The 13,160-nt window shown below is 47.6% G+C and overlaps 1 protein-coding gene across 4 annotated transcripts in view; it reads right to left on the bottom strand.

Moving 5' to 3' along the window:
* Positions 1-299: 299 nt before the first annotated feature.
* The window catches only part of GTF3C2 (general transcription factor IIIC subunit 2), a 29,303-nt gene continuing 16,442 nt past the window's right edge, over positions 300-13,160 (bottom strand). For 3 of the 4 annotated variants that reach the window (XM_005576288.4, XM_015433865.3, XM_005576287.5), the window contains exons 5-19: positions 12,606-12,700; positions 12,160-12,237; positions 11,923-12,021; positions 10,906-11,133; positions 10,625-10,736; positions 10,305-10,413; positions 8,709-8,734; positions 8,397-8,526; positions 3,818-3,962; positions 3,560-3,721; positions 3,282-3,369; positions 2,897-3,025; positions 2,467-2,619; positions 1,609-1,716; positions 300-1,337 (exon numbers count right to left, since the gene is read on the bottom strand). In XM_005576288.4, the coding sequence (XP_005576345.2) occupies positions 1,119-1,337; positions 1,609-1,716; positions 2,467-2,619; positions 2,897-3,025; positions 3,282-3,369; positions 3,560-3,721; positions 3,818-3,962; positions 8,397-8,526; positions 8,709-8,734; positions 10,305-10,413; positions 10,625-10,736; positions 10,906-11,133; positions 11,923-12,021; positions 12,160-12,237; positions 12,606-12,700 (1,881 nt within the window). In that variant the 3' untranslated portion in view covers positions 300-1,118. The remainder of the gene's footprint in view (positions 1,338-1,608; positions 1,717-2,466; positions 2,620-2,896; positions 3,026-3,281; positions 3,370-3,559; positions 3,722-3,817; positions 3,963-8,396; positions 8,527-8,708; positions 8,735-10,304; positions 10,414-10,624; positions 10,737-10,905; positions 11,134-11,922; positions 12,022-12,159; positions 12,238-12,605; positions 12,701-13,160) is intronic. The other variant, XM_045369592.3, reaches the window with a different exon arrangement.

The raw sequence follows: 13,160 nt of genomic DNA, 5'->3' as shown, positions 1-13,160 counted from the left end.
ATTTCCTGAGGTCATCCAACTATTTCCCTCCAAACCCCAGCCTACACTCCTAGGCATTTCAAGACCATGGTTTGCCTATTTCTCATCACTGGGGTGTGTCCTTGCTTAGGAGGCAGTATCATAGTCACTGTGAGTCTGCAGCATCCCACAAGAAGCCTCTAACAAGATGAGATACAACATTACTGTACTTGGGTTCTGAACACCTCCTACACACAGAACTGAAGTAGGTAAACATTCTAGTAAGTCAACAATGTGACAGTATAATGAAGAATCAAAAATCATGACGTGTAAAAGAATGGTTGAAGTAACTGAAGATATTTAATCTAGAGAAGATTTGGGAAACACATGATAGGTATGGTTAAATACTTAACAGGGCAATCACAGGGAAGATGACTGGATTTCCTTACACCCATGAGTGAAATTTATAGAAGTATACTCTGACTTGATATAAAGGAAGATTTTAAAAAACATGACTGTTCAGGAGTGTTCAAGTAGGGTCAGATGACCAGTGATTGGGAATACTTCGTAAGCAGGAGCAAGTAAGATCTGAGCCACTGTTCTATCAGTAGGGTGTCTGTGGTGTTCCTTGGTCAAAGAAGTACTCTAAGCAACTTCAGTCTCACAAATTACTATCACCCTTGTGGGCATACATGATGGTTACCCTAAAGAGGAAGTTTCAGAAGGCAGTAATATTGGATCCTGGAATAGTCAGACAGGAGCCTTCATGCATACACCCTTTTCAATTCTCCATACACCCATTCACAAGTGGTCGCAAAAACACCCAGTACCTTTACTTGGCTTTACCCACTTAACAATATGCTCAATATGAGCAGTTTGACTCCCAAGCCTAGGTCAGGCCTGAGTGTTTCTCATGAGCCATAGTCTTAGGCTGAGGAGCCTTGAGAGTTGGTGGAGGGAGAGCCCCCCTGCCCGCAGGGGGCTGTGATCACAGAAGTCTGTAGAAAGAGTGGGATCTAAGGAGTCCTGGGGAGGCAGGCCTAAAGGTCCAGGCCTGGCATGATCACTGTCCAGGGAAGGCCCCCAGTTCCTATGGCTCTGTGCATAGGGGCCATTTGTTCTTGACCGACTTCACTCCAAGGATCAGGTGTGGGCCAAGGCTAGGGAGTGGGCAGAAGGCGATGGCTGGTTGGAGAGAAGCCAGGCCGTCTAGTGGGGGAGGATGGTTGGAACATAGCATTGAAGTGGGCTCGGCTTTCAAGCTGCATACGGTGGCCCAGTGGGGAGGCGAGTCCACGGACAAAATGGATTCGAACCAGCCCTGACTGCCCCCCAGATACCAGCCATCCATAGGAGTCCAGGTTTGGGCTGAAACGTACCTGTGAAGAGAACAGAAAGAGAGAGATCCTTATGGGTGGTGCTTTAGGGTGACTCTAGCCATATGAACAAAAAAAATGAGCCACAATCTGAAAGGACAGGACCATGAGGGGTGAGACAGGTAAGAATGAGAAGCCAGTGAATGAGGTACATCTGTCATGCTCTGGAGGAGGAGGAGGCTGTCATCTGTGTAACCTTTTCATCTCCCATTTCATCAGCCCCAGGCCCAGAACTGGGGGAAAAGAGTGGAGGGTGGAGAGGATGAAAGACTACCTTATGAATAGCCTCCAGCTGCAGCCTGTCCAGGCAGAGTTGAGAATGCCCCTCTCCCTCCTGCATGCGCAGCATTGGTTCTCTACGGAGCAGATCATGGAATGAACCCTGGGGAAGGGAAATGGAAGAGGAGGGAGAAAGTGAGAGGCTCCTTTTTTTATTTTCTTATTTTTTTTGAGACAGAGTCTTGCTCTGTCGCCCAGGCTGGAGTACAGTGGCGTGATCTCGGCAGCTCACTACAATCTCCGCTTCCCGGGTTCAAGCGATTCTCCTGCCTCAGCCTCCTGAGTAGCTGGGATTACAGGAGCCCGCCACCATGCCCGGCTAATTTTTTGTATTTTTAGTAGAGACATGGTTTTGCCATGTTGGTCAGGCTGGTCTTGAACTGCCCATCTCAGCCTCCCAAAGTGCTAGGATTACAGGCATGAGCCGCCACACCTGGCCCTTTTTTTTTTTTTTTTTTTTTTGAGACGGAGTCTTGCTGTGTTGCCAGGCTGGAGTGCAGTGGTGCGATCTCAGCTCACTGCAACCTCCACCTCCTGGGTTCAAGCGATTCACCTGCCTCAGCCTCCTGAACAGCTGGGACTACAGGCATGCACCACCACACCCAGCTAATTTTTGTATTTTTAGTAGAGACGGGGGTTTCACCATGTTGGCCAGGATGGTCTCAATCTCTTGACCTCGTGATCTGCCCACCCTGGCCCCCCAAAGTGCTGGGATTACAGGCATGAGCCACCATGCCTGGCCGAGGCTCCTTAGTTTTATATCTTTGTGCTGAACTCAGGATTACGTACTATACAAAGACTAAAGTTTTCTACCTTTTCTAACACCACACCCATTCTCCTGGCCTCAGCTTACCAAATCTGTGTCTTGAAAGAGCAAGTAGTGATGGTTGACAGTTTCAGTATAAGTTCGAGCCTTGGGAGGGTTGGGGACCCCAGATGAAGCAGAAGAATGGTCGGGACCTTCAGGACTGTCCTGATACGGTATCAGATCTGCTTTATATATAGGCTGGAAAGGAGACCATGAAATTAGGTTCTATAATATTAAAGACAGAATAAAAGCAGAGGAAAGTGGTTTGGGCAGGAAAGGCTTAAAGATGGAAGAAAGTAGTATCTTTATGTGCTCAGATGCAGTAGGATAGGGAAGATTATACACAAGTCTGTGCTAAGACTTTCTGGGATAATATCAGGGCTGGGAGACCTAGCACTAATTTGTACTCTATCAGAATTTGGGAGGGCATGTGGGTTAGGACCCAACAGCTGCTGTTAGATGTTCATATACGTACAAATCTTCGCTCTACAGGTCGCTTGACATTTATTGGATTCAGTGCCATATCTGGCAATATAGCAGCAATGAGCTCCCCGGATATATCTCCTGCAGCTATCGTCCCAAGCCAGTCGGATCCTGAAAGACTCTAATAGAAAGAGACAGATTTCATTCATTCATTCATTCATTCATATATTCATTCAGAGCTATGAACTGGTAACAACTGCACAGTCTGAGACACACACAAACAAAAATGAGTTTATCATAACTGACAGCCCTGATGATAGAGTTACCACATAGCTATCTTCTCCTACCCAAAACTACTGCCTCTTTCTGACACTAATAGTGCATAAATGAGCCATTTTCCTGTGTAATGAAGACTGCAAAAGAAAGGGGGGGCTCACCCAAACAGTGCCTTTTCTAGGAGCAGTGAAGTAGGCCTTGAAACCAAGATAACCAGCGTCAATATAATGAATCCCACAGAGTCCATAACTGTTAAAAGAGAAATAAATTTAAACCTTCCTTTTCTTTAGATTCATTTCTTCTCCTTAACCTCTTCCAGAATTTAAACCACCTCAGTGAACCAACTCTCTACCCTCCTCTCCCCACAACAATCTGGCATGCTTTGCACTCCAACCCTTAGGGCCTGTCCCTAGATGTCCCTATCTCCATCTTGCCGTACGAGGCATAGCAGTTGTCCTGAGCCACGGTGACACCGTTGTAGGGGAGCAGCCAGGCCAGTTCTGTACTCAAGAAGCGCTTGATAGAGTTTATGGGTTCGTAAGGTCGTCGAAGGTCCCAGAATTTGATTTTCCGGTCACTCCCCGCAGAGACAAGGAAATGGCTGTAAAAAGATGGGAGAAGGTCAAATCCGAACAAATGTGGAAGAGTCAGCCAGTCCGTCTTCACCTTCCCCCTCCACACATCTCCTATTCCATACCTGTTAGCTTTGCACCATTGAAGGGTACGTACAGCCTGATCATGGGCTAGGAAACACTGGAAGGGGTAGAGCTTTAAGGAGCCATCAGAGAGCCGTATCCGCTGCAGGGGTGAGTTAGTGGGAAGGTTCCAGAAAACCACCATGCCTGAAATAGGGACAGAATGTGTAAGCATTAAAAGCAAGTTCTCTCTTCCTTGCTCTAATTTCTTTCTCTGAGCACCTAGGACCTTTGTCTTCTACCCTCAGATCCAAACCACTATGAAAGGATATGGGGATCCTGATTAGCTATCCAGCATTCCCTCCAGGGCTTAAAGACTCAACATGATATTTTAACCCCAATTCTCTTCAACAAAAAAGTAATAGCTTTGTCTGGAATCTACAGTTGAAAAATGATAGGGTGAACACACCTAGTACACAGGGTAGAATGCACCTCTCTCTACTCTCCCTATAAATGAAAGTCAAGAAACTTTTAAAAAGCATAGGCTGGGCACACAGTGGCTCACGCCTATAATCTTAACACTTTGGGAGGCCAGTGCAGGTGGTGGATCACCTGAGGTCAGGAGTTCGAGACCAGCCTGGTCAACACGGTGAAACCCTGTCTGTACCAAAAATACAAAAAATTGGCCAGATGTGGTGGTGGGTGCCTGTAATCCCAGCTACTCGGGAGGCTGAGGCAGGAGAATTGCTTGAACCGGGAGGCGGAAGTTGCAGTGAGATGAAATTGTACCACTGCACTCCAGCCTGGGTGACGAGAATAAGACTCCGTCTCAAAAAAAAAAAAAAAAAAAAAAAGCATAAAAACTCTAGGAAGCCAGGCGCAGTGGCTCACGCCTGTAATCTCAACACTTTGGGAGGCCAATGTGGGTGGATCACTTGACGTCAGGAGTTCAAGACCAACCTGGCCAACATGGTAAAACCCCCATCACTAATAAAAATACAAAAAACATTAGCCAGTGTAGTGGTGCGTGCTTGTAATCCCAGATGCTTGGCAGGGTGAGACATGAGAATCACTTGAACCCAGGAAGCAGAGGTTGCAGTGAGCCGAGATCACGCCACTGCACTCCAGCCTGGGAGACAGAGCAAGACTCCATCTCAAAAAAAAAAAAAGAAAAAGAAAATGTTCGCTAACTGCCCCAAGACAAAGAGAACAGGCAAAAAGTCAAAAGCAACACAATGTTGCTAGGTGCAGTGGCTCATGTCTATAATCCTAGCACTTTGGTAGGTAAAGGCAGGAAGAACACTTGCACCCAAGAGTTTGAGACCAGCCTGGGCAATATACTGAGACCCCGTCTCTAAAAAATAAAATAAGGCCAGGTACGATGGCTCACGCCTGTAATCTCAGCACTTTAGGAGGCCAGGGTGGCCATACCACCTGAGGTCAGGAGTTTGAGACCAGCCTGAACAATATGGTGAAACCCCATCTCTACTAAAAATATAATTAGCTGGCCTTTGGTGGCATGCGCCTGTAATCCCAGCTACTCAAGAAGCTGAGGTGGGAGAATCGCTTGAACTCGGGAGGTGGACGTTGCAGTGAGCTGAGATCGTGCCACTGCACTCCAGCCTGGACCCCAGAGACCCTGTCTCAAAAAAAAAAAAAATAGCCGGGTGTGGTGGTGCATGCCTGTAGTCTCAGCTACTCAGAAGGCTGAGCCGCTGAATGAATGCAGTACCTATGAACCTTTCTTTTTTTTTTTTTTTTTTGAGACGGAGTCTCGCTCTGTCACCCAGGCTGGAGTGCAGTGGCCGGATCTCAGCTCACTGCAAGCTCCGCCTCCCGGGTTCACGCCATTCTCCTGCCTCAGCCTCCCGAGTAGCTGGGACTACAGGCGCCCGCCACCTCGCCCAGCTAAGTTTTTGTATTTTTAGTAGAGACGGGGTTTCACTGTGTTAGCCAGGATGGTCTCGATCTCCTGACCTCGTGATCCGCCCGTCTCGGCCTCCCAAAGTGCTGGGATTACAGGCTTGAGCCACCGCGCCCGGCCTGAACCTTTCTTGAAAAAAATTTGTTGATGATGAATTATAGCCATGCAATATAAATAATTCAGCAATTGGGGGGGAGACTAAGATAAATGGACTGGTAGAGGCACTCAATCAAGTTTAGGAATTAAGAAAGCAGAACAGCATGAAGAATCATGTACCCTGACAACGTAAGAATAATACCACCAAAAGAAAAAGAACATGGAGAAAGGGACAATAAAAAGACATGTAAGAGTGTTAATTTCCTTTCCTTCCTAGCAGAAAGTCTACTTTCCTAAAAATAACACTGTCATTTTGTTTTTGAAATGGAGTCTCACTCTGTCGCCAGGCTGGAGTGCAGTGGCACGATCTTGGCTCACTGCAACATTCACCTTCCAGGTTCAAGCCTCCCGAGTAGCTGGGACTACAGGCACATGCCATCCTGCCCAGCTATTTTTCTATTTTTTAGTAGAGACAGGGTTTCACCATGTTGGCTAGGATGGTCTCGATGTCTTGACCTCGTGATCTGCCCGCCTCGGCCTCCCAAAATGCTGGGATTACAGACATGAGCCACCGCACCTGGCCAATAACACTGTCATTTAAAAATAACAATCTAGGCCAGGCACAGTAGCTCACATTTGTAATCCCAGCAGCTGGCTGAGGGAGGTGATCACTTTGAGCTCAGGAGGTCAAGACCAGCCTGGGCAACATGGCAAAACCCCATCTCTACAAAAAACACAAAAAATTAGCCGGGCATTGTAACTTGTTCCTGTAGTTCCAACTACTCCAGAGGCTGAGGTTAGAGGATTGCTTGAGCCCAGGAAGTCCAGGATGCAGTGAGCCAAGATCTTGCCACTGCACTCCAGCCTAGGTGACACAATGAGACCCTATCTCAAAATAAAACAAAACAAAACAAAACAAAACCTAGTAACTCCAACTACTTAATGTTGGAGTTATTATAAAGTAATATTTATTATAAATATATATGTGTCGCTTATAGTGAAGAAACATTCAGCAGGAGCTTAGCCAATATTTCAGTCTGACTTTACTGTCTTTTTCTTCTATAAAATTAAGATATAATTAAATTTAATACATTTTATTTTAGAATACCTTACACAGTATGATCCCATTTTTATTCATTTAGTTAGTTAGCTAGTTAGTTAGAGACAGGGTTTCACCATGTTGCCCAGTCTCCAACTCCTGGGCTGCGATTCTCCTGCCTCAGCCTCCCAATTACAGGTGTGAGCCACCATGCCTGGCTGATCCCATTTTTATAAAACTCTTTCTTTCCTCTGATCTTTTTATTTGTATATATACATAAAGAACTGCGTGAAGGCCGGGCGCGGTGGCTCAAGCCTGTAATCCCAGCACTTTGGGAGGCCGAGACGGGCGGATCACGAGGTCAGGAGATCAAGACCATCCTGGCTAACACGGTGAAACCCCGTCTCTACTAAAAATACAAAAAACTAGCCGGGCGAGGTGGCGGGTGCCTGTAGTCCCAGCTACTCGGGAGGCTGAGGCAGGAGAACGGCATAAACCTGGGAGACGGAGCTTGCAGTGAGCTGAGATCCGGCCACTGTATTCCAGCCTGGGTGACAGAGCGAGACTCCGTCTCAAAAAAAAAAAAAAAAAAAGAGCTGCGTGAAAGGATGTTCCTCCTCACTTTTTAATTTTTAAAAAATGTTATTATTTTTAGTATATATATATGTTTTTTAAGACAGAGTCTCGCTCCGTTCTCCAGGCTGGAGTGCAGTGGTGCGATCTCAGCTCACTGCAGACTCCACTTCCTGGGTTCATGCCATTCTCCTGCCCTAGCCTCCCGGGTAGCTGGGACTACAGGCGCCTGCCACCGTGCCCAGCTAATTTTTTGTATTTTTAGTAGAGGCAGGGTTTCACTGTGTTAGCCAGGATAGTCTCGATCTCCTGACCTCATAATCCGCCCGCCTTGGCCTCCCAAAGTGCTGGGATTACAGGCGTGAGCCACCACGCCCAGCCTAAAAATGTTATTTTTAATGATGAGGTCTCACTATGTTGTCCAGCTGGTCTTGAAGTCCCAGCCTCAAGTGATTCCCTCCCACTTCAGCCACCCAAAGTACTGGGATTATAGGCATGAGCCACCACATCTGGCAGGAATCTACTTTTTTTTTTCCCCCAGACAGGATCTCACTCTGTTGCCTAGGCTGGAGTGCAGGGGTGTGATCTTGGCTCACTGAAACCTCTGCCTCCCGGGTTCTCATGCCTCAGCCTCCCAAGTAGCTGGGATTACAGGCATGTGCCCCCACGCTGAGCTAATTTTTTGTATTTTTTGGTAGAGACAGGGTTTTACTATGTTGACCAGGCTGGTCTCGAACTCCTGACCTGAAGTGATCTGCCTGCTTCAGCTCCTCAATGTGCTGGGATTATAAGCATGAGCCACCATGCCTGGCCCAGCATCTATCTACTCTTAAATTTTTTTCTGAGTAGAAACAGTCTAGTGACTTATTTCTTTCTAGTTTTTTCACATTGCCTGAATATTTCTAACTATATATCCAGTACTGAACCACCAAAGAAACCACCAAAAAACCAGCATATATAAAAAATGTAAAGAGCAATAGTTCCTTATGTTTTATTTTGGTATTTTTACCATTATAATATCCAGCAGCTAGGTGTTGGTGGGGCCTGGTAGGCATCCAGGCCAGGCTAAGGCACTGACCACACTCAGAGGGGTCTGTAGCTTGCATAGACCCTACCTGCAGAGTTGCCACACATTGTACCTGCAGGGAAAGAGATGGGACCAGGGTTAGGGACACCTACACTGGAATGAAAGCTCACATCAATGTTTAATCCAGCAGGATGAGGGTATTTTTCAGAAGTATAAGGAGACTCACTGTGGAATCAGCAAGGTGAGGCTCTAAGAAGATGGAGCCTCAGCTAAGGTAGCAGGTTCCTCACTCACCTTATATATGGCAGGCTTCACTGCATCTGTGAGGGAAAAAGAGCAGTAACTAACTCTATGGATCCCGAGGACTCAGCGGGTCTTACTCTGTCACCCAGGCCCGAGTGCAGTGGCATGATCATGGCTCACTGCAGCCTCCAACTCCTAGGCTCAAGCAATCCTCCTGCCTCAGCCTCCCAAAGTGCTGGGATTATAAGTGTGAGCCACCATGCCTAGCCAGGCCTCGCTTTTTTTTTTTCCTGTAGACCTCCTCTGCGGACACAGGCCTTGCTCTTAAATCAGCAACCAATCCTTTAAATAGTGACGTTCCCTTATCCTTTGTTGAGAAAGTCCTTATCTTTCCATCACCAAATTTATGAACCTACCTCTATCTGCTCCCATCTTCTTTCCTTCTGTTACACCTGATAGTATCCTTCCTCCTATCAGAAGAGCAATCCCTTCACTCCACTCTCTCCTCATCCTCTAGCACCTTTTCCAGAACACTGCTCATTCTGTTATCCTCCTTCCTCCTGTATCATCCACTTGTTCCCTCCCTAGTCTGTCACTCCCATGTTGCCATGTGAACATGCCCTACTGTCTCCTATCCAAATAAAGGGACAAAACCTTTCTTTACTGACCACACTCAGGCAATCCACCACCCTCAATTACTGGCTCCCCTTCACAGCCAATTTTTTTTTTTTTTGAGACAGGGTCTCACTAAGCCACCCAGGCTACAGTGCAGTGGCACAATCTCAGTTCACTGCAGCCTCAACCTCCTGGGCATAAGTGATCCTCCCACCTAGGCCTCCCAAGTAGCTGGGACTACAGGCACGCATCACTATGCTCGGCTACTTTTTAAAATTTTTTTTGTAGAGACGACATCTCATTATATTGCCCCAGCTGGTCTCAAACTCCTAGGCTCAAGCAATCCTACCACCTAGGCCTTGCAAAGTACTGGAATTAAGGCATGGGCCACCATGCCCAGTCCCACAGCGAAACTTCTTGAAAGAACTGTCTGTATTTACTATCTTTATTTTCTGACCTCCTATTACCTCCTCAACCCACTCCGCAAGACCACCACATATGGGACTTCTCAGGGCTCCAACCTTTGTGCCCTCTTCTTTAAATACTCAGTACTAATGAAAAATAAATTCAACATATAGGAGCTGCCTTTTCCTGACTCCTTCTTCCTCTTGCTCATCTTCAGCTCTCTATTCTATCCCTCTCTTCAGAACAAGGGATTGTGTTTGTGTGATGGTGAGGGCAGGAGGGGCTAAGAACAGGATTAGGGGAACAAGAGTATGGCAGGGGAGATGGGCCCTATCCATCAGCCCAAGCCCTCAGCAGCTCTTTACACAGCCAGTTACCTGTGGCAGCAACAGGGGGAAAGTCCTGAGAGCACAGAAGAGGGAAGGAGAGATAAAGAGAGAGTACAGCTGCAAGACTGCAAAAGAGAGAGGGCTCGAGAACAAACCAGAGTCACAACGCAGGGTATGTGTGTGGCTGAGTAAGGCTTTGTGCTAGAGAGACTGGCCCAGGGGAGCTTCCAGGGAGATAGGTCCTGCTATGCTCTGGCCACCACGACAGCAGCCCCATTCTCCTTGCTGTGCTACTCACCTGGGGGTTGCTGAGCCAGCAGGGCCTCTGGATGGGGTAGACTGAACAGCAGTACTTTCCCGTCTGAGCAGGCCAGAGCCAAGAGACCCAACCGGGGCAGGAGAGGAGCCTAAAGGGTAAAAGATGTGCTGAGGCTTGCTGCCTTCAACTGACTCACAGAAAACCTTTGAGGTTCTAGTCCCTGAAAATACTGTATGGAGTTGCTGGAAAAACTCCATCCACCACACTCCAACTTTCCTTCCTTAAACTCTAAGAATTCCCAGGGCCTCTTTGTCCTGGCTTTGAGTCCTAGGGCCATCCCACAGTCGACTGCGAAGTACCTTCCGAGGGGTGCCTGGAAGTTCCCATGCTCCACTAGGGCAGAACTTGAGGTCCCAGATGCAGCCGTTGTCACAAGCAATCCCATAGACAAAGTGGGCCCTGTTGCCAGGACTGGAGAGAGAGAGCATGTGGGGATGGTGGGTAGGAAGAAGGGACATAGGGCTGCCAGAGGTAAGCTCCCCTTGTCTCAGCCCAATCCAATCCCTTCCCCCTATCCTGTCCAGACCCCATCCTGCTGTCCTCAACCACCCTCCCATGGCAGTGTCCAACCCCACCTCACCAGCTTTCTTGCTGCAAGGTCCCAAGGCCCCAGAGCTGGAGCAGCCCAGGACCCGAATGAAGCTGGCTCAGTGGGTGTGTCTCATTCATGTCAGGGCTGGAGAAAAGAGCCACATATTGCGAGGCTCCTGCCCCCTCTGGCACTGGGCACCAGTCCAGAGCCCAGAGCGGTCCCCCCGTGAAGAAGGACACATCCCAGCGCTCTGGATGTGCTGTGATCGAGCTAAATCTAGAGAAAAATCAAAGATGGGATGAAGAAAGGAATTAATGAAAGGTAATGAGGACTGTATGGGAGCTCCACCCAGAGCCAGTATGAACTGGCTCAAGCAAGAGCCTGAATATCAAAAACAGTTTACAAGTGAGAAGAGTCCTTGGCTACCATTTCTATCTTCCTGCTTTCCTTCCCAAAGTCTGTCTTATATTATTTGAGATGGGGTCTGTCACCTAGGATGGAGTGCAGTGGCATGATCTGCAGCCTTGACCTCCCAGGCTCAAGTGGTTATCCCACCTCAGCCTCTGGAGTAGCACATGCCACCATACCCCACTAACTTTAAAATTTTTTGTACAGATAGGGGTCTTGCTATGTTGCCTAGGCTGGTCTCGAACTCGTGGGCTCAAGTAATCCTCCCTTTTTGGCCTCCCAAAGTGCTGGGATTACAGGTGTGAGCCACCATGCCCAGCCTCCAAAGTCTGTCTAGCTCCAGCTCATCTTCAGGGCTGTTCATTCTGGAATACTATAGTATTTTCCCTAAGGCTAGTCTGTCCAGGTCTATCTGAGTACATGTAACCCTGTGAACTGCTTTGGCCCCTAAATCTCTCTAGCTTCCCTCAGCCTGCCAGCAGTAATGAACACTGCAAATCAGAGAGGACTGACCAGCTCTAGCCAGCACTCTTATTCTTGAGACCAACTCAACCAGCATCAAGGGAAGGACAGGACTTATCTGTCATCTCTTTCAACATTCATTTTTCTTGTTTCTGGCTCCAGAATCAGAAAAAAGGGCGGATGTGCAATCTTCACCTGTTTATTCGGTAGAGGGTGCCATCTTCAGGTAGCCCTTCACGTTGTACAGAAAACAATGGAGACTTCTCCTCCTGGGGCAGGTAGGGAGCGGCCTCACTGGGGGAAGGCAAAGGGAACAGTTTAAATTTGGAAGGGTTTCACCCATCCCAGGGTTCCCATTATAGAGCCTCTGTCACCCTTTCGTCTCCAGTGGTGTCACCCTTCCTAAGCTTCAGAGATGCTGCTTCAACTTACAGCTCAGATAACAAGTGCCACTTCCAGGCTAAAGGAATCCATTCAGCAAACTCCCAGTATGAATGTTTCTGCTCTCGGCTGGAGAAAAAGCAGCAGCATTAATGGAGGAGGAGAGGGATTCTAGAGCAGCACAGTCCAATAAAACTTTCTGTGGGGATGGAAATGATCTATTATCTGTGCTGCCCAATATGCCAGCTGCTAGCTCCAATTAGCTACTGGGCACCTAAAATGTGGCTAGTGCAGCTGAGAAAGAGAGCCTTTCATTTTATTTCACTTCAGTTAAAGCGTTCTAGAGCTCTTGCCTCTAGAGCAGTGCTTTTTAGTAATGAGTGTCATCACAGTATCCCCCATGACTGCTTGTCTTTCCCACAGCCCCACTTCAATAACATCCTTGCACTCCTCTACCACCCCTTCATTATCCCCAGCCCCCAGTTCCCAAGTCTCACAAGTCCTTGGTGAGATGGAGGCACTTCCAAACAGGAGCCATGATGTGATTTGGTAAGCCATTGGGAGCCATTCCCCGGCAGTGTGGCTTCTGCTTCTGAGGATCAAATTGAAGAAAATATAAGGAAGCGAATTCTACAGGTTGGACAAAGTCCCAGAGGCAGTTCTTTTCCAGTTTTTATCTTCTTTGGCAATACCTCCCCTTCCAATCACTGCCCTATCAGCATCTTAAAAGATTTGTGTTTCAACCATTATAATGACTTCTTTACCTTCTGCACTACTCCTCCATCGAAAATGCAAAATCCGTTACCTATTTTCTGTTCAGCTTCCTCAACATCTCCATGGCATTTGATTCAGAGGACTTCCCTTATGCCTCTTGAAACTCCCACCCTATGGAACAGTCTCCCTTACTCCTCTCCCCTCTCTAATATTCCTTCACATGCTCTCCCTTCTTGACAGGTCTCCTCAATGATGGTATTCCCCAGAGTTCCTGTCATCTTCTCGCCCCTCTACACAGACAGACAGACACTGACACACTCCTAGTAATCTCATCTCAT

This window comes from Macaca fascicularis, chromosome 13 (genome assembly GCF_037993035.2).
Source record: "Macaca fascicularis isolate 582-1 chromosome 13, T2T-MFA8v1.1".
Classification (NCBI taxonomy): Eukaryota; Metazoa; Chordata; class Mammalia; order Primates; family Cercopithecidae; genus Macaca; species Macaca fascicularis.
This window is presented reverse-complemented; position numbering and strand designations above follow the sequence as displayed.